Source organism: Saccoglossus kowalevskii, chromosome 18, assembly GCF_978046115.1.
Source record: "Saccoglossus kowalevskii chromosome 18, keSacKowa6.1, whole genome shotgun sequence".
NCBI lineage: Eukaryota > Metazoa > Hemichordata > Enteropneusta > Harrimaniidae > Saccoglossus > Saccoglossus kowalevskii.
Genome location: NC_140658.1, coordinates 17522886 through 17543866, shown reverse-complemented (window position 1 = coordinate 17543866; position 20981 = coordinate 17522886). Strand labels below are relative to the sequence as shown.

At 40.9% G+C, this 20981-nt stretch overlaps 1 protein-coding gene across 2 annotated transcripts in view; it reads right to left on the bottom strand.

The window, feature by feature from the left end:
• The window catches only part of LOC102805992 (monocarboxylate transporter 13-like), a 31288-nt gene extending 18645 nt beyond the window's left edge, over positions 1–12643 (bottom strand). For both annotated transcript variants that reach the window (XM_078013763.2, XM_085492708.1), the window contains exon 1: positions 12269–12643. In XM_078013763.2, coding sequence (XP_077869889.2) covers positions 12269–12473 — 205 coding nt within the window. In that variant the 5' untranslated portion in view covers positions 12474–12643. The remainder of the gene's footprint in view (positions 1–12268) is intronic.
• Positions 12644–20981: the final 8338 nt, after the last annotated feature.

Genomic DNA, 20981 nt, shown 5'->3' with positions numbered 1-20981 from the left:
CCGTGATCCCACAGCCATGGGCATGGTATGGGGTGCTCCGAGATTTCACAATTCCCATGGCATCACACAGGTGCCTGATCACAGCACTCTCGAAGTTTCGGCCCTGATCAGAATGTAGGCGTTTAGGGAAACCAATGTGCCGCACAAACTGCTCCATCAATGCATCCGCAGTTACCTTAGCAGTCTGGTTACGAGTAGGAACAGCTATGGCGTACTTTGTGAAATGGTCTGTTATCACAAGTACATCCCTACATCCTCCCTTTGATGGTTCAATAGACAAGTAGTCCATGCAGACCAATTCCAGAGGCCTTGTCGTCTTGATACTCACCAATGGAACTGGGGCTCTACCATCAGCTGTCATCTTTCTGCGTGTACAGCGTTCACATGATTTAATCCACTCAACCACCATCTCAGTCATGCCAGGCCAATAGAAGCGTGATCTCATCAAGTCCAAGCTTCTATCCTGTCCAAGATGGCCGACATCATCGTGCAAGGCCTCCATGGCTGTTAATCTGAATTTCTTGGGGAGGAACAGCTGCAACACTCTCTCACCATTGTTATCCACGCGCTGACAGTACAGGACTCCACAGCATAACTGAAACTGTTTCCATTCCCTTAAGGCAACCTTCACCTCTGCTGGCAGTGTTTTACGTTCTGCCTTGTCAGGTAAACTGCCTCTCTCAAAGTAGTCCAACACTTTCCCAACAGTCGAATCCTCCTGTTGCAAGCGCCTCCAATCCTCTCGTGATACAGATGTCAATGACGTTGGTGCCACTGAACGCACATCAGGAATAAGGGATGTGCTCGCCATCGCACCCACCATCTCCAGTCCAGGAACCAAAGGTGCCAAGTGGTACTGGCACAGTGCCTGCACCACTGGCTTGTCCATCTTGACTCGCACCTGTTCCTCCGGAGGCAACCATTTCAACCATTGAGGCGAACCAACACTATCTGTGCTATATCCCTGGACAGGCTTACGAGAAAGTGCATCTGCATCCCTGTTTTGCTTTCCTGGCCTATACTCTATACTGAAATCATAGTCAGCTAGCTTTGATAGCCATCTATTTCCCATTGCGTCCAATTTCGGTGTGCTGATCACATACCGTAATGGGTTGCAGTCAGTAACCACCTTGAATTTTCTGCCCAGTAGCATATCTCCGAACTTGTCAACAATTGCCCACTTTAATGCGAGGAACTCAAGCTTGAAGGCAGGATAATTCCTCTCGCTCTTAGACAAGCCTCTACTTGCATATGCCACCACTCGGTTACCATTGCCTTGGTCTTGATAAAGGGCAGCCCCAAGTCCAATAAGGCTTGCATCAGTATGCAATTCAAACTCAAGGTCATAATCCGGGTAGGCCAACACTGGTGGGTTTGTCAGCTTCTCAATCAGTAAGTCGAAAGCATGTTGGCACTTCTGTGTCCATGCAAACTCAGGAGGGTTCTGTCGTTTTCTCTTCTTGCCATGAGCATGTTGATACAATCCCACGGTAAGATCATTCAGCGGCTTCGCAATTTTCGAGAACCCTTCCACATAACGACGATAATAGCTTGCCATCCACAGGAATGTCTTCACCTCCCTCCCATTGCGAGGTATGGGCCAGTTACGCAGCACCTCGGTCTTCACTGGGTCTGTGCGAATTCCTTCCTTTGACACGATATGACCCAAAAAGTGAACTTTCTGGCGGAAAAATTCACACTTCTTGGCTTTAACCTTCAAGTCTGCACTCTTTAGTCGCCTCAACACCTCACCCAGGTGTCTGATATGGTCGCTGAATGTCTTGGAGTACACGATCACATCATCCTGGTAAACAATACACGACTGGTTGACTAATTCACCCAGGCACTTCTCCATGGCTCTTTGAAATGAGCTTGCACTGTTGCAAAGCCCCATTGGGAGACGGAGACACTCAAAATGTTCGACAGGCGTTACAAATGCTGTCTTCGAAACATCCTGTTCACTCATGGCCACTTGCCAATAGCCACTCTTAAGGTCAATTGTGCTAAACCACTCTGCATCCTTCAAGGCCTCCAGACTCTCCTCGATGCGAGGAATGGCATAAACATCACGGACGGTCTTGGCATTCAGTCGTCTGTAATCAATACACAGCCTTGTGGTTCCATCGTGCTTTGTGACCATGACCACTGGTGCAGCCCCACTCACGTATCACACCACTATCCAACATGCCCTTGATGATCTCTCGCAACTCTGCATATTTGGCAGGAGGTACTCTGCGGTGACGCTCACGGCTTGGTGTTTCATCATTAAGTCTTATGCGATGCTGCACAAGGTCACAACGCCCAAGGTCATTATCATGCAAGGAGAAGGCATCAATGTTACGCTGAAAGAAACTATGCACCATTTTGATCTGTGATCCACCAATGGGAGATTCCAAAAGATTGAACTTCACACCCTTGATGACAACACTTGGATCTCTGTCATTGTGCTCAACTCTCTCAGTCTCTTCCCTGGCCATTGAAGCACTCTGAACACGGGTCACAGCCATCACTTCTCCAACATCGCTACCGGGTCTGATATACACATTCCTGTTGGTAGTGTTAAACACATGAACTGGCAGTCTTGAACTAGACGCATTACACTCCAACACCGTGACTGATGGCACAGCAGTCACTTGCATTCTCATATTGATTATCGGCTCCACCATAACCACATACTTGTCACCATCAGGGCCCTTTGGCAAGTCACCCATAATGATGGCATCCTGCTCTGGTCGGATGGCAAGAGGTCTGTCAATTGCTGCCTTGACCATGCCCAAGTGACCAGTACTACCAATAAACTTATGGCAGTCACTCAAATGCTTAATCACACGTCTACCAGTTGCAGACATGCGGTTGCTCTGCACACATTTTCTGGTCAACGAGCTCTGCTTCACATTTGCAGACATGTCCAGTAGGTTTGTGCCAATTGTGACTGGCACCACAGAACTATAGCGTGTATCAGGGACAACCTATACATGCACATCATACTCTTCCTTCTCACCAAATAGATCAGCAGGCAATGTGATGCTGACTACTATGTACCCCAAAAACGGAACAACTTGGCCACCTGCTCCACGAACTGAGAGGTCCTCCTCAAGGGGTTCAATAGGAATCTCACTTAGGTGCTCTCTATAGTACCATTCACTGACTGTAGTTATCTGAGATCCTGTATCAAATAGACATCTTGCTTTAACTCCATTCACCATCACAGTAGCCTCGCATGCTGATCCTACCACTCTGTCCAGCACAGGTGACTGCATCATGAGAACATGGTTACCATGGTTACCATCACCTTTTCTCAGAGATGACTGCTTCTTTCTCCCAGATTTACGAGTGTCCCCAACATGCCGCTGCGACTGTGTATCCTGATTACTCTTTCCAGTCGTGTCTTGTCTGACCTTCTTTCTGTCTGGACACTCTCTGGCAGGGTGTCCTGGTTTGTCACACCGATAACAGATCATTCTACTAGTGTCTCGTTCACGACGCAGTGGACACCTACGAAACCTATGCCCTTCATCACCACAATTGAAACATCCACGAGGCTTACCAGTAGCCAAGGATGCTGGGGGCGCTGGTGTTGCACTCGGCTGCACGGGAGCCTTCTCAGACTTGTCCAGTCTAGACTCTAGTCTGTCCATGCGATCAGCAACAGAATCTAGCTGGAGCTTCACTGTCTGCGTTATTGCCTTCTGCAAGGTAGGCAAAATATCTTCTGGTGTCCACTGCTTCTCCACATGTACCGGTGCAGCCAACACTTCATTACAATTACTCTCCTGATCAGACACTACAGTCACATGAGCACGTGCAGCTGGTGTCTTCTTTGTCTCTGAGTTAACCCCGAGTTTATTTTTGCGGGCAGCCCGATCATGAACTTCCTGCTCCGCATTGCGTAGGACTGACAGCTGCTGATCAAACGGCATGCTATCCCAACGCTGGTGGCGCGCTATTTCACGTACTCTATCATCGTTCAATCCATCCCAGAAACGATTGGCTAGAAGCTCGTCCATCTCCTCTGGGCGTATACCACCACGACGTCTTACAGCTTCTAACGCTAGCTCAATACGCGTGGCAAAATCGCCAACAGTCTCGTTTTCTCGCTGCCCACTGTCAGCGAAAAATCTGTTGAGCAAAACGCGACCAGATTCCACTTCTCCGAAGCGGATTCTTAACATCTCTAATATATCATCAACTGAAGCGTCCGGCCTCATTCTTATCACGAGTTTATTTGCAGTGCCCCTCAACATAGATCTAACAGTCTGGATAACGACCGACGGCGGTTCGATTCCAGAATCACTGTATGCAAGCACTTCCTGCGACCATGTTTCAAAGTCGGCATCCGATTTAGCCCACGAACTGTCTCCCGAAAATGTGGACAGTTTCGGTCGCGCTGACAGATATGTAGGCACACGCAGTGTGTGTAACATACCTGAGCGGGAACGTCCTTCAGGGGAACTAAATTCCAAATCAACGTTCTGTCCACACTCACCTTGATCACTTAATCCTACAGGTACACCACCTTGCTGTCGGTATATGCTTTCATTGTTATGTCTCACAGTACGATTCTCCATAGGACCTCCAGCATGTCTGTGCTCACCACAGCCACTGGGGAGGGAGTCCCGACCAAAATCCAATGGCAAAACGCCACGACCCCTACCCAACATCTGGCGTCGCCCTACTGGCGCTGACACAGGAAAAATGTGACCCCTCACTGCTACTCCCCTACCTTGACTGAGATCCAGGGCACCATGGGTAGGTGTCCCAGTATTTGCCACACTGGGTGAATCACCAGTCTCACCGGAAACAGCAGCCCCTGCACGCATTTCCATATCTCACTGTGTATAAGAATGTACTTACCCTTAATTACGTTAATACTCCTGCACATGTACCACAGATGCGTCTCGACAATGACTCAAATGCTGGCAAACTTCAATACTCTGACCACAATTGCCAAACAATAATACAAAATTCAACTCACACGCAAAGCATGCAACACTGGACAAATACAACATCAGACAACAAGAGAAAGAATCTCTAAGCGGGCAAAAAAAGGCCAAAACGTCTGAAATGTCCAAAAAAGGGCAAAAAAGTCACAAGGCCAATCTACTGGTCTCATCAAAGGGTACAGCTGGTACACCAAAAAGTGTTCTATAAACACAAAAGCCGCACGTTGTAGGGCGCCAATGTCCCGCCCTCATCCACTTGTCGCCAGGCAACCAAACACAAATAGGCTATCGGACCAATATTTCTGATCCGAAGTGGACTACGGGGGAGCATAAATCTTTCCTCACAGTATAAAAAGGGGCCAGCACACACAGTCCCCAGAGAACGGTCCTCTCAATCCAAATCAAGGGCAATGGATAAGTATTGTGTCGAACCAGCTCTAACTTTACCCACAAACACGCTAGCACAAATAATAAGACCTTAATAGTTCCAAACAACAAACGGTATATTATCAAACAACTGGCAGTCCATGCAATACAAGATCAGTAAACTGCAATACATCAGCAGCAACATTAATCATAAATCACAGCTACTACTACACAGTTGTGGCTGAAACAGCACTCAATGCACAACAAGGTATCTCTTACAGTTCAGTGAAAACAAGTAATCAAATGTCTCTTTACAAATGTCACTGCACAAACTATCAGCCAGCACTATACCACGCTCTGCACCAGTACAGTCTCGATCAGCTACCAAGTGCGTGCAACTCCTTATATGGCAATAGTCTTAATGACGTCACAATATTCACAAATCGTAATAACGCATGCCACAAAACTCAGAAAACACAGAAAAATAAGAAGTCACAAGTTTAACAAAAAGTCAATAAATGTGAAAGCTTATACACATCAAACTAAATCAGTGGAAACCAGCAACCATGTTGTTGACATATTTCCCGTTCAACTTGAGCAAGTGTCCAAAATTCGCGCGCTGGCGAACACAATTTTGGCGGCAAACAAACCACAAATCCAAAATGTAATGCTTGCACTCAAGATCCGACACGGACAATATCTCAGCACAACAACATTGAAACAATAAATAACCCAGGGAAACCGAAACAGGAGCGGTGGGGGAAATAACCCAGGGAGAGAGTGATTTCGAGCTCGCTAATAAACGGTCACTGCATTACATCCAACTCGTCGTCGACCTGAGTATCACTACAGTTTATTATCGTGACAAATGTAATACTCGGTTATGGCGAAGTCGGCCTATCACACATGAACCAGACGGTTTACCTCAGAGTCTTCTCTCGACTTTCTCGCTTACCAGCAAATCCCACGCCGTCTTGATCACTTGTCGATGTCCCAAGTTCACCACACAACAGCAGGCAATCGGGGTTACAGCGTCAGCCTCGTGGTTTCTGGGAGCGCAACGTCTTTCATTCATGGAAAGTTCGTTTCACAGGATCCAAGACTCCCTCAGTCTCACAGTTGACTCCAGCGACGACCAGGATGATTCCCCTCCTCTGCTACAGGTGTTCAGTCGGGAATCAATACAGTTATTCGCCTGATTTAGTTGAATCTTCACTCCGCTCACTGTAACCAAGTTCAGATCGTCCGGCCATTTTTCTATCCTCCTTCTTTTAGCGCGTTCCTTCCACCAATCCGACAACTCGCCACTCTAGGTCAAAGGTCGGTCACTCTCAATTAGCATAAAAAACTCCAAATTTAGGAAAGACATCCCCAACCCGTGTCTCGCTCCTGTACACGGTAAATTCTAACAGTCTAAAATAAGCCACATACCATGGCATCGGGCAAACACCATGGCAACCAGTTTCCACATAAATACTAACCCAAAAAGTGATCCACACTCGGTTAATAAACCGGTAATAAAACGGCACTTCGTAAATCACTTAAATACTGCATAATAGTACACTTGGTTACCTAGTCAACGCTAATACTACGTGTGACACACGGATAGCAACAGCTATACGACAAACGTCTGTACCGATAAATGTTATATTTGTTTTATTAAACTTATTAACACCAAGAACAGTAATGACTCACGGGGAAATTGTTTATTTCAGGTCACAAGACCACCGGGTTGACGACGGTTCTCTTCATTGTGACAAGGTCGAGTTTGGCTATTTTTTATTCTAATGCTTCATTAAAAAATTCCTCAAAAAAGTTAACAATATACATGTATATATTTTGTCATGGATACAGGGAACGCCGAAAAAACAAGTTGAGAGTTTTAGATAACTTTAAATTATGAATTTGCTGACCAAGAGATTCCATCCTTGGCTCTATATCTGTGTATAAACTGACAAAGTATATTTACAACGTTTATCATGTAAACATCAAATATTGATAACGGAAAATTTCATTTTGTAGTTGAGCGGCGAGAACAATTGGCAAGGACAACAGTCCACGTGCACTGTATAGAATGGGTAGGTACAAAAATGTATATCTTTTATGATATATTTTGTTTATTTTTAAATATACATTTTCCTTTGTATTTCACCCCCAGATCAGATTTAGGGCAGATACGAGAAAGGTACTGGTCCTCAAAGGGAAATCCACTACGCCTCCATGATTTACAGAAACTCGATAGTTTATTTCAAAGCGATAGCATAAATACCCATAGGCATCAAAGCATGATCAAAGTGCATAACGAGCTAGTCAGACTTGCTTCCATCATGAAGGAAAAATGTACAATGTCATATGATAAATTGATTTTTGAAGGCAAGCCATACATAGATGACGATGAAAACGATGATATTAAACAAGCTGACGGCCGGAGATAGGAAGTTGGTCGAGGCCCTAAACACGGTAAGACTAGATTTGTGAACCATGAAATAAGTAACAATGTAGCCCACGATAAGAGCAATGTTTTAAAACTGTTCTCCTTAAATGTGAGGGGTCTTAAAAGTAAACTAGTATCTAATGAATTTAAAGGTCTAATTTCGAAATATGACATAATTGGTCTTCTGGAAACTTAGGCTGAAACTGAACATTCATCTGATATCCCTGGTTATGTAAGTTTTAATAAACCGAGGAAGAAATTGCATAAACGTGGAAGGAACTCTGGCGGGGTAGCTGTACTGTGTATGCCAAGAATTCCATAGTAAATGGTGTGACTCTGTTAAAGTGTGAATTACAGGACATAATTATACTATATTTCACGCGAGTCAAAAGATACAGTAGTAAATAATTACGGGAGATCCCTAATTTCACTATGTAAAAACTTTGATATACACATTGCGAACGGCCGTAAAGAATCAGACGCCAACGGGGAATTTACTTGCTTTGCTAATAATGGCAGCAGCCTTGTTGATTATATGATTTTTTCATCGGCTATGTTTAGTTCGGTTTCTCACTTTTCAGTTCTTTTAAGTGATCACTCTGACCGTTTACCTATTGTTGCATGGGTGGATCTAAAGCACGAATTGCCCTATTGCATTAAATTTAGGGGTAAAACTGCATGGAATTACTAAGTTTAAGTGGAAACAGGAACTTGGGACTACATTTAAAGACAGAGTTTCAGACTCAGATAGATGGCGTTCGGTGAGGGATGCACTAGATTGAGGCGATGTTGATAATACTATTGAATGCATTGGCAATATTTTAAAATATGCCGGTTCTGACATGAAAGTGCAATTTAAGCCTCGTATTGTCAAAAATATTGATGCGCCATGGTTTGACGATGAATGTAAAGAATTAAAATCGATCAAATACAAAAAACTACGTAAATTACGTGATTCCAATAGCCAGTTAGATCTTGATGAGTAAAAAAATGCAAACGTTATTTTATGTCAGAGTGTAAATTAAAAAAAAATCATTATCAAGATCATTTAAAAAATAAACTTTTAGTGGACGGGAAAGACAATAAAACCCTACGAGACAATATCAGATCATTACGGGGGAAAGAAGGGAAAGATGATATCTCGGCAGAGGAGTGGGTTAATTACTTTCGTGATTTATTTCAGTCTAATCTACCATGAGCAGTGACCACAGGGCATAATCTGGATGATGACTTAAAAGACTCCTCTCTAAACATACCCAATACTGAAGCGGAAATCCGAGCTGCCATTCAAAAACTAAAAAACCCCAAAACACCGGGGATGGATGGGATACCTAGTGAATTTTTTAAAACAACAGACAATATTTTGATGTCATATCTTGTTGAGCTTTTTAACTTGATTTTTGATTCTGGAAAATTCCCGACCGGTTGGTCAATTGGGGTTATCGTACCTATACACAAAAGTGGAGACATCCGCAATGTGAATAATTATCGAGGTATCACAGTATTGGATAACTTTAGTAAAGTGTTCACTATTGTAATGAATGAACGACTTGTATATTGGGCGGAAGTGGATAATAAATTGTCGGAATGTCAAGCTGGGCTCAGGAATAGATTTTCCACCATGAATAATGTTTTCTCGCTGTACGCGATCATTCAAAAATATTTGGGGTAAAAGGTGGCAGATTTTATTGTGTTTTTGTGGACTTCGCAAAAGCGTTTGACACAGTCAACCGCCCTTTGCTGTTTATGTCGTTGCTAGAAAATGGTATACAAGGTAAAATGCTTACAATAATTAAGAGTATATACGCAGATGTTAAAGCATGTGTTAGAGTGGGAATATATGACACAGAATAGTTCAGGTGTCCAGTAGGGGTCAGGCAAGGCTGTGTATTAAGCCCCTTTTATTTTGCTATATTTATAAATGAATTGCAAGTAATGCTTGCAAACGCTGGTCACATGGGTATTTGAATTACACAGGAATTGACAGACCTGTTTATTCTGCTTTATGCAGATGATATTGTTTTATTTGCTGATACTGTAATAGGCCTACAGAGACTGCTAAACGTCCTCAGTCTATTTAATGAAAAATGGGAAATGAAGGTTAATCTATCAAAAACCAAAATCATTGTCTTCAGAAATTGGGGTATTGTTAAGAAAATTGAGAAATGGTCATATAATGGCCTAAACTTAGAAGTGGTCCCTTATTATAAGTATTTAGCTATCGTTTTCTCCAGTAAGAATGTTTGGCACAAAGCTACAGAAACATTATCAGACCAAGCAAGTAAAGCTCTCTATATTGTTAACAGATATATGAAAACATTTGGGGAATTGCCATATAATTTATATTTTAAAATTGTTGATCTCATGATATATCCAATTCTGACTTATGGGTCTGAAGTTTGGGGTTTTAAAAAGTATGAATGTATAGAGCGGGGCCATTATAAATACTGTAAAAGATTTCTGGGAGTTTAAGGGGGTACCCCAAATTTAGCTGTATTAGGTGAACTAGAACGTTACCCAGTTGTTACTACTACATATATTAAATGTATCAAACGTTGGTTAAAATTATTATGTATGGAAGAAAGTGAGATTGCTAAGCAATCGTATCTTCTTTTAGTACGGGAAGACGAACGTGGTAAATTTAACTGGGTAACGCATATTCGAGATATTTTGAATAGGTATGGATTTAATATAGTGTGGATTAATCAAGGGGTGGGAAATGAAATTGCATTCCTCGCAAATTTCGCACATAGAATTAGCGACATGTGGCAACAGGAATGGTGGGAAGAATGCCCAACTATGAGCCGCCTAAATTTGTTCTGCCAGGTAAAACGACACTATACTGTAGAAAAATATATTATCAGTGTAAGTGTGAACAAACATAGGAAATCTTTATCAAGGCTTCGTTGCTCGAGTCACCAATTAGCAATAGAATCTGGCCGTATGCATAATATAGTTCGTTTTGAAAGGAAATGTGTATTATGCAATAGCGGAATAATTGAAGATGAATTACACCGAATGTCTCATATACCAGGCCTACAGAGACAAGCTATTACCACGTTAGTCATTAATGACCAGGGACACCACACTTTCATAAAATTAATAACAAGTGAGTTACCCATTACACTTTGTAATTTGTCAAAATTCCTGTATCAAGCTTTTAAGTTAAGGTCAGAGGCACTAACATTAACCTCTTGATGGGCAGTATTTTATATTACAGTTAATTTATGTATTTATGTATTATTATTGTTTTCAAGAAATGTAAACTTGAGATTGTGATGGGCCGGTGGCCTAGTATGGCAATAAAGTTTATTATTATTGTAAAAGATAGAAGGTCTCTGTCTTTTACCTCCATGCTTCCGTAGAGCACAGACCAGAGCTGCATGGGCATTCCGCAATGACAACATTAATAATGGAGCTAACATGGAACGTGTTACAAAGTGATGTAGCATTGAACACTTCTTCGAATTACAAGTTTATTTCGACAATAGTGTTCGTCTGAAATGCAAAATTGAGGTATCATATCAATTTGCCACCCTCGTATCGTTGAACTACCTTGCCACGGCGACGACCACGATGAACATATGCTTGGGATACAGTCAAGCTCGCTACAGTTAACAATAACAAAAAATCACTACACAGCTTTTACTCTCCTGAATGCTGCTACTGATACGTGGCAATAGTAAAGATACTAAATTTGAGACGATGCATCATTGCATGCGAAAATCTGATGAAGGACCACAGCCACTAAAAAAAAATAAAACTGTTATATGCCGATTAGTGTACATTTCCTAATTTGCACGAGGCCGATTAGACGAGAAAAGTCGGAACTTGTATTATCTAAACTAATTATTATTAGTCATTTGTGCACCCACTGTAAAAGTAGTCATGTTAAAAAATGTTATTTTAGAGAAAACGAAAATAGTTTTAAATTTGCGAACACGATGTTCATTGACATTGTTGAATCTGTTGGGAAAAAGCATTAGAAACTGTGTTTTTGGAGATTAGATGACGCAACCTGTTTCAGCGGCCCGTCACATGACATTGGTTGACAGCAGTTAATTATTCAAGCTTAGTAGCGCGTCCTTTTTTCCCAGTTCGAGTTTTTGACGTTTATCCGACAAAATTTCAATTCAATATTTATTGTCAGAAATACTACATTTAGTGACTACTGTGATATTCATTGTTATACATCCACTTTGGCAGGACGTAATTAAAGTTCAAAAAAAACGAGTCTTTAGCGGAGCTTGGCTGAAGCTGTTTACTACAGCGTGACTTGCAAAAAATAAACCATATTGTTTACAATACAAGGGTATTTAGAGAATACCTGGGCATTTAAATCGTCCGATTCAGCCCTTCACATAGTGTCGAATCGCCAGCAGTCTATACGACTTCTCAAGACTGTGGGGTCCGAATGAGGCCAATCTACAAGATTGTACCTAGGACTAGAACACCCTCATCACTGTGATTGTGTTTCGAACAAAACAATCATTCTTGCCTGCGTGTATCATGTATGAATACTCACCTAACCCTAGTTCCAAAAACAGCGATAGAGATAAAATCCACGATGTACTTGCAGATGTTGCATTGAAGTAACCTTGTATTGCCACGAATAGTGGTCCGAATGACGGGTATACGCCGAAGATGAACATGCAACAAACATGAGAACCGAGAACAACCAGCCAACCGGCACAGCCGCCATCTTGTGTTTTGGTGTTATTCCTTGCCATCAGAACTAACACGCTTGATCGAAGTCAATAGGAGACTTTGTAATAACACAGTATATTGCAACACATAACCAGATAACATATTACCGTCCCAAGATCTGTCCGTTATTGTACACCCATACAAATACGTGTTACGGTCGAATCAGCAGCATCATGTAGGCTTGTTGACTCCCTAACTTATTCTAAATTGACTCACAGTTTTGCAAATTCATACTGCATGAAACCAGGGCTCCCCGATGAAACAAACCCCGTTATCAATTAATAATACATGGCTATTACGTATGTAAACATTAGACCAAACAACACAGTAGTTGTAGGATGAAAGTCTAATCACCTCAATGTTTTTGATTAGAAAAGCTGATGCACAGTAATAATTGATTTGGAGAAAAGTGAAAATAGTGTAAATGTTTGCATTTTCATTTGAAAACTGTCGCCATGAGGTTTGCTATACACTAACCGCTTTGGCTTCGAAATAAAAAAAAACAGGATGTTCCCCCCTCCCGACTCTCCCGTCATAGTCACATATATATTTTGTTTTTTCATAGTGAACGCGATTCAAACGTCGTGGGCGAGTTTATTTTCAATGATCTTCATTTGCCTCGTTTTACTGCCTCACATGTACTACACGTACAATTCAAACGTCGTGGGCGAGTTTATTTTCAATGAGCTTCATTGGCCCAGTTTTACTGTCTCACATGTAAACACAATGGGAGTCGTTGCAGTTACTGTGTCTGTATGTTTGTGTATCCGTCTGATCGACTGATATTTCAAGAACCATAAGTTGGTTTTTGATAAAACATGATGCATAGATGTTCTGGGCTACTGCGCAGAGTTGGTTATGTTTTAGTTTCAATCCATGCATATTAAGTACATAATTTGCATGATAATTAGCTATTTTTTGCTGTTCAATGACTGTTCCACTGATATCTAAAGAACCATTCATTGGATTGTTATGAAACTTGGTAAATGAATGTACTGGGATGGTGCTCAGACTTGATTAGTTTTTGATAAACATTTGTTCATATTAATTACCTAATTTGCATAATGTAGATTTTCGGCTTTTCCACTGACATCTTAATCATCAAATTACAATGTTACTTGGACGCCATTTGGCGTCACGCGTTTGTGTTGCTTTCCTGTGTTGATACAAATCATAATGTATGAAAATAGCAAATTTAATGACACCAAACGTATCAGAAATACAACCAAAAAAACTAAAGACCGACACAAGAAGGGCTATGAACTCACACCTACTTTCACACCCGCTCTCCTGCAAAATAACATCTCTGTTTGAAGTATTTATGCAGTATTTTATTTCATGTAATATAACAAGTGACACATTACTCTATAGCATACATACATACGTTTTTGCAGAAAAAAAACAACGAGATATACAGTGAATGTCACTTTCAGGCATGGTTATTCTTTTTTAGTAACCATGTTTCAGCAGTGTCGATTTATCGAGTATAAAATTGTTGAAGTGAATTACGAAATCACAAGACACTCAGACCAGAACGTTCTCGTGAGCATCAGCGTGGTACACGTATAAATGCTCACAGCGTAGAATGCGCCACAGCGACCCAGATGTGACGATTCAGTGGCGGCTTCGTCGTGCTTATATGCTTCATATAAAGAAAGCCCTTAATTTCTGTCCACCGTGGCACGTTCGCTGTCTATTTAATTTTGGATGGCTACAATTCCTTCAAAGCCAAAGCGACCAGTAGAGCACTAGTTTAGCGAACGACAATTTGTTATAGGTAGTAGTTTCAGTGACGTCATCCATGTTATATACAATTTAATATCAACTTGGCGAGCAATATACCATGTGATAACCATTTTTATTCAATGTCATGTGATTGGGCTTCAGCCAATCATAGCATGTGTAACAACAGTGAGATGTGATACACTCGGTTCGGCAAGCAACTGAAAAGTGCCCTTAAGGCAAATATGCGTTTTTATAGACCAATAGCAGATGAAGAAGAGAATCGTCGTCCATATTATTTATAGTGATCTACGGGAAAATAATCAATGGCATCTACCCAAAACCTGTCACATGACGTAATTGTACCTCGGCGCATTAAGACCAAATGAGCTATTTAATCAGGAGTAACGATATGGCATACTTCACAATGAAATTCATGCAATGGTCTTGAAATCAATGATATTGCAATATCTGCTAAATTTATGTTGTGTAATAAAAGGTACATATGTGTAAATACATACATGCTTATAAATTAAAGGGCGGTGGCCGTGCGCCGCGTTTCGTTCGATATGGGACTCATAGCGACGTATACAACGCTTGTAAAATACATTGTTTATTCACAAGAAATTAAAATACGCGCATTAATGCAGATGCGTTTTGCAATAAAAATGCCTTGTCTTTCTTGACCAGTGTATCGACCTGTGTAGCAAATTGTTTCCGGGTAGTATCAGTTTGCTCCTGGTGGTTTCTCTGGCTGGAATCCTCTCATTTCGCCACAATGGATGATTTCAATTCAGATATGACACCGACAAGTTGAGGCCCTGCTAGTACCCATCGTAAAAGAGCATCGGCATTCTGTGTCAGTCCAATGACTTCCCCGTCACCCTTCATCACACCATTATTTGGCTCATGGCCGTCATCAATGGCGATGAGGGAGAATTTTCTCAAGGACTTGGCCATGACGAACTTGCAATGCCGAAATTCTCGGGCAACATGAGGATAAGTGCCGTCCAGGCTACATATATCTCTCACGTTAACTACATCCAGCAGGCGTAATGGATGTGGTTGGGATTGAAGAACCAAGGTGTAAATTTAGTCAGTGTAGCTTTGTACAAATCAAAGTCAACAGGATGCAATGAACACACAAATGCCAAGGAAAGCAGTTCCAACTCAAGGTTTGTGTACAAGTATAGGAATCGTGGAATGTCAGTCTTCGGATGTGTGCACAACATGCTGAAACTTTCTGCAGGGCCTTCTAGTATGTTGGCGACATTCTCTACTAATGGTGCGTGTGAAAATCCGTTTTGACGAGGTTGTTGGTTCTTCATTAGGCTTTCGCTTTCAGTCTTTGGCACGTTCCAATTTACTTTTGTCAAACTTCAAATAACAGGATTTGTGCCACTTTGCATTATGTTCCTTAAATGTGGATTCACACCATTCCTATTGTCCAAACGTGTAACATCTATTTGTACTGGCGTGCACTGGAGTTCATTAAATTGACTGATGTTTAGAGCAATTGTTTTATAGACTACATCAGTGTGACATGTCAATAATTATTTGCTGTCTAGTTGACAAAGAACGCATTTCGACCAGTCACTTGTTTGTGAGGGGCTCGCCATTTCTGAGCATGCACCCATAGGTTATTTGAAGACATCTATATCCAACCACCAATACGTATAGCTACACTTCTAGCCCTGAAAAGATCACTAAAATTAGTGGATTATGATTCAATAAAAACCACCAGGAGCATGCATTGTCTATTTATATTATTATTCGTTAGAAATAGACCAACAATAATTGATGGGTTAGAAAATCCAACATGGCGATATAATCAGGTAAATGTGTTGCCTGGCAACCATTATAAAACCATATGCAGTTTACTTTAGCTACAGAGTGAAGATATAATGAATACTAAAGCTATATCTATTGAAATACATGAAATTGTTTAGATCTGCAAACATCAAATATGCTTGGTTGCTAAGAAAAATGTGTTGCCTAGCAACTGCTTCTATGATGTGTATACACAATTGCTCCAGGGTGGTCAGGGTGGTGCTAGTTTGAAGAGCAAAGCAGATATAAAAATACATTAAAATGGTCTGCAGGTATCTTTTATGTTGGTTGCTATGACAAATTTGTTGCTTAGCAACCATTGCTAGGTTATTTACAGTTTGCATTGGCCCACCTTTCAAAATGTTTAGAATGATGTGACATACATGTGTGCGAATTTTCATGCTTTTATCATCATCTGAGCAATCGCACTCATCGCCCGTGTTTTATTAAAAGGGCAAAAAATGAGATAACGACCCAAAAAAATGATGCGAGATATTACCCTGCACGTAACAATGTGTAACATTATATTGTAAATCAGTCAGAATACAATTGTAATCAACCAGGTTTTGAGATAACGCATTAAAATTTCCCATACATGTAAATGTTTCATACACATCTGTTAAAGGGGAGCAGAGGTGTGGCTTTTGACACTCTGTACATGAAATTTGAGATCTATGAATGAATTCAGTCTATAAAAACAACTTGTATGTGCTACGAAGTGTCCTAAATATGGGGTATAAAACGGGCTGTGAAGCAGACGACAAACGTCTGCTTTTCCTGGCGTCATTTCGCCTCTAGAGGGCCAGTCAAATGATGTCATCAGTGAACACTGATAATTGAACCCATTCGTGCTAGTACGTCAATCCCATAGAAATGCTACTATGAAATACCGTGTTAACTGACTACTTAAAAGTTGAAACATGGCGAAACATGGTGAGGTGTTGTGTTGTGTTATGAATGCCACAAAACGTGAATGGTTGTATATAATATAATTCCATAGCTGCTGTTTTGAGTCTAAATGTACGAGACATTTGTTATTTTAATGATTTGTAGTGATTCAATATAACTGGAATTAGGACAATACATACAGGGCCCGAGTGTTTTACAGAACAAGAACTAATATTTTGTATAAAACGCGTACATTACCAAAATGTTTGGCCTTTAGTCCCCTTCAGTGTTTCAGCGAACGTATCGACACATTTAAAATATAAAAACTAATGTCGCGCGATCGACAATTTCACGGTGAGCAATTTAAATATTTTAACAAGAAAACATTGGAACCTTAGGATATTAAAATGTTTTGTATGCAGATGATTATTTATGTTTTTTTCGAGTAGTGTCACACGATACCTTAGATAATCAGCACAAATATAAAGAAACTTGACACAAAAATAGGTAAAACTATAACGATTTAATAATTTTGATGTATTGCTGCAATGTACTGTTTTAATTTGAATATGTAATTTATATTATAATAGTTGTTATTATACATCTGTCACCGTAAGGCCATAAGTTACCGCGTGTCGCAATTTTGCACTGGGTGTGTTCATCCTACCATATTAGGAAATGCGAATTACAAAAATGGAGCTATTGCATGAGTGGGCGTCGTCTAACATTAAAAACAAACATGGCTGCCATTAGGGTTTGACCGGACTCCACACAAAGAAGTTCGCTAAATCTGTCCTAAGCTTTTTGGATTTCGGCATTCCCATGATGTATTCTTGGGAGGAAAATATGTATAATAATAAGTTATTACGAGGATACCGCAAAGTATGCACTCAGACAGTACGCCGTCGCTTCGACCTCCGCTGCGCTTTGGCCGCTATATCAATGTGCAAGGGATTAGAATATGCGCATTTGTGAATGGAACTGCCATAATTTCCACGAAATTATTTAAAGTGAACGAGAGGTATTTGGTCGACTTTATTTTTAGCGTTGTTTTTTTTTTCTTTTGACGAAAACAAGTAAAACATTGTTGGCCGTAATTCGAAATGTACTATCTCTGGATACAGAGTTGCTCTATGTGTGAGGTAATTGACCCCGTGCGAACCTAACCAAGTGTAACTGTTGGTGAAAATTTAATATCCGCCTTAATCTTGACATATAGAAAAGTCACCCCCGAGGTCGTCGTTGATAGATACAAGCCAACCCTGTAAGTGACGTTATGTGCTACTAATATTGTTAACATAATTGTTTATGATTGGCTTAAGGTTATAGTGTTATAGGCTAGTGCAAACTTAGAGGGCAGCAGAATGTGGAACATTATGTTGAAGTTAAGAGGGAGTCGGCGACAAGCGTGTTGGGAGCTTCGGCACCATGGAACCGAATTAATCATGTTATTGGAATGAACGAGTGAAAGATTCCCAATATTGACAAATCGGACGATCCCATCCCAGGTGACATAGACGACAACAGAAGGTCCGTTTAACTGTCACAATAATGATTGTGTACTTTGATCGCGGCCATGCCATCGTGTATGTGTCTTAGAGACTCGATTTCCAGTCTCCGCGTTTACAGTAGTTGATGATCATGTTTGTTGATAGTGTAAACGATATGTTTTATTATACTGCAGGACAATAGGCAGCTCGCTGAGCGAGTCACGCTAGGGCAGTAACTGTTACATATATTCTTAGGGAACTCAAGAGTTAATCGAGATTGTTACCCTGGAAGTGTTCACTGAGATATGTTGCACTCTATGTCCTGTTCGCTGCAAACCATCTTCGTCAAATATACTACAACTACAACCGACCGAGGACAGCATTCGCGTGACTGCTCCCTGTATGTACCATGCGCAAAACTTTTCTACTCGGTGATCTTCAACCCCGCTCTCCAGCGACAGTTCCCAAAAAGAAACGCGAGTTTATATCAGTTTTGCAGGGGGCTTGAGTGAATTTGATTCGAACTATTTAAAATTTCATTTGATTTTCTAAATTCTAATGTTATCGATATCCCTATAATACTTGATGCGAATAAAATTTGTTGCTTGGGAGTTGCAAGGTTTCGAGTGTTACTTATAATTCACTGAAATCCCGGATACAACAGATATACGAAATTCGAATCCCCGCTGTGTATACAATGTTGCATTCGAACACGTCGACATATTATGCTAAATACATTCAGTATTGGTATCTTTGTGTCCTATTGTGAGCAAGGTTCTGTCCCACTTGAGTTGGATACAGTGTTTACCACGTTGTTATTGACTGCCAAAACCCGAAGATCTTGCACGTCCCAAGCTGTTTGTCGACGTTGCTGCCGTTTTTTGTTTTTGGAAAGTTATATCTTTCTCACCATCACTCCTGCCAAGGTGAGGTTTAAAAGAACGGTGTTCGTTGTGCAATTGCGTATTCTATTCTAATTTTGTGATTAACCCACGTTGTCTGCGTCGCGTGGGACCCATATTGAAAAAACGCGTCATGACAACCACCGTTCTGTAACTTCTTATTCATATGTAGAGGCTCGTAAAGCGTTATACCTTAACTTTTTCTATCATCGACTGGATATTTTGTTGTTTTCGCGTGTTATGCTCCGCTTTGGAAACAGCTGTGAAGGTTGTTTGCGTGGGTTTCAGTTACACGTGATATTTCCGTTGATTTTGGCATTAAGTCAACTGTACGAAATATATATCTCCCAGGTAATTTTTTTGATTTGAATAATGTTAAAATAGTAGCCACTAGGTGTCCAGTATTAATGAATTGATGATCTTACTCGTTTGATTCAAATTCGGATATCCGTACGGATCTTACCGTTGTACACCCAGGTTATGTTTACTTTTTTGTTGAAACGGTATCAAGCGTGTGTTATAATATCTTGCACAGGTCGTTTAGGTGATCGACACATAATTAGAACGTGTATACGTGTAAACGTCAACTCAGTAGGATATATTGGTTGCCCCATAGATACCATTCAAATTTCTTCCAATATTGTAGAAAGTTAGTAAAACGTGTATGGCTCACAGCCAAGCCACTGATTGGTGCATATATGTTAGCGTTAATACATGTACTACGTGCACAAAGACATGAATGTTGTCATTGTTCTTATGTATTTCAGAAATGTAAAAATGTTTACTGGCGCTTATCTAAGCAATAAGCGTATCTGATGCAATAAATTACAAAACCATAATAACCGTTCTATGGGTATTGTATGATTGCGAAAAAAAGACATGGGCGTGCAACTATATGACCAATTACGATTACGTCTGTAACTTCGTATCTATTATATGTTTACATGGGTCAGCGGAGCAATGGACTCGATGACATTTGAGGATCGGATAGGAGACTATTTGGGGCAAAACCAGTTGCACTCACGGCTCTGTCACATTAAACAACATCTCGATGGCCATTTAGTAATACGTCTATTGTCTCTCAGCGCAAGTGTAAGACAAATTATTGCCAACGTTACTTTGCACACGTTGTTTACAAATTCAAGTAAACACGCTTGATGCACACGAATTGAGATATGTGTGGTAGAATAATTGACAATATCGTGATTTCTGCGACATGTGTAGATGATTTGAAGCGTCAGTACGCGGACAAAAAGGTGTATACTTAAAATACTGTGATCTATTTGACAGAAGAATACCAATCAAAGCATTTCTAGTACTGAACCATTGTGTAACGTCAGTCAAGCATTTATTCCTCTCAGCCAAGCTACTGGTTGGCCGTACAAATGTATGCAGTCGCTGTTGTTATATTTTACCATGTGCATTGAGTTGGCACAATTGCTAATATGTCATCGGGACAGTCCCTAAGTTCTCCCTGCTATTTTGGTACAGTGTTTACCACGTTGCTGTTGGGTGCCAAACCCGGAGATCTTGCACGCCTCACGCATTTTGTCGAAGTTGCTGCTGTTTATTGGAAAGTTAAATCTTTCTTACCATCACTCTCGCCGAGGTAAGGTTTAAATGAACAGTGATCGTCATGCAGTTGCGTATTCTAATTTTGTGCTTAACCCACGTTGTCTGCGTTGCGTGATACCCATAT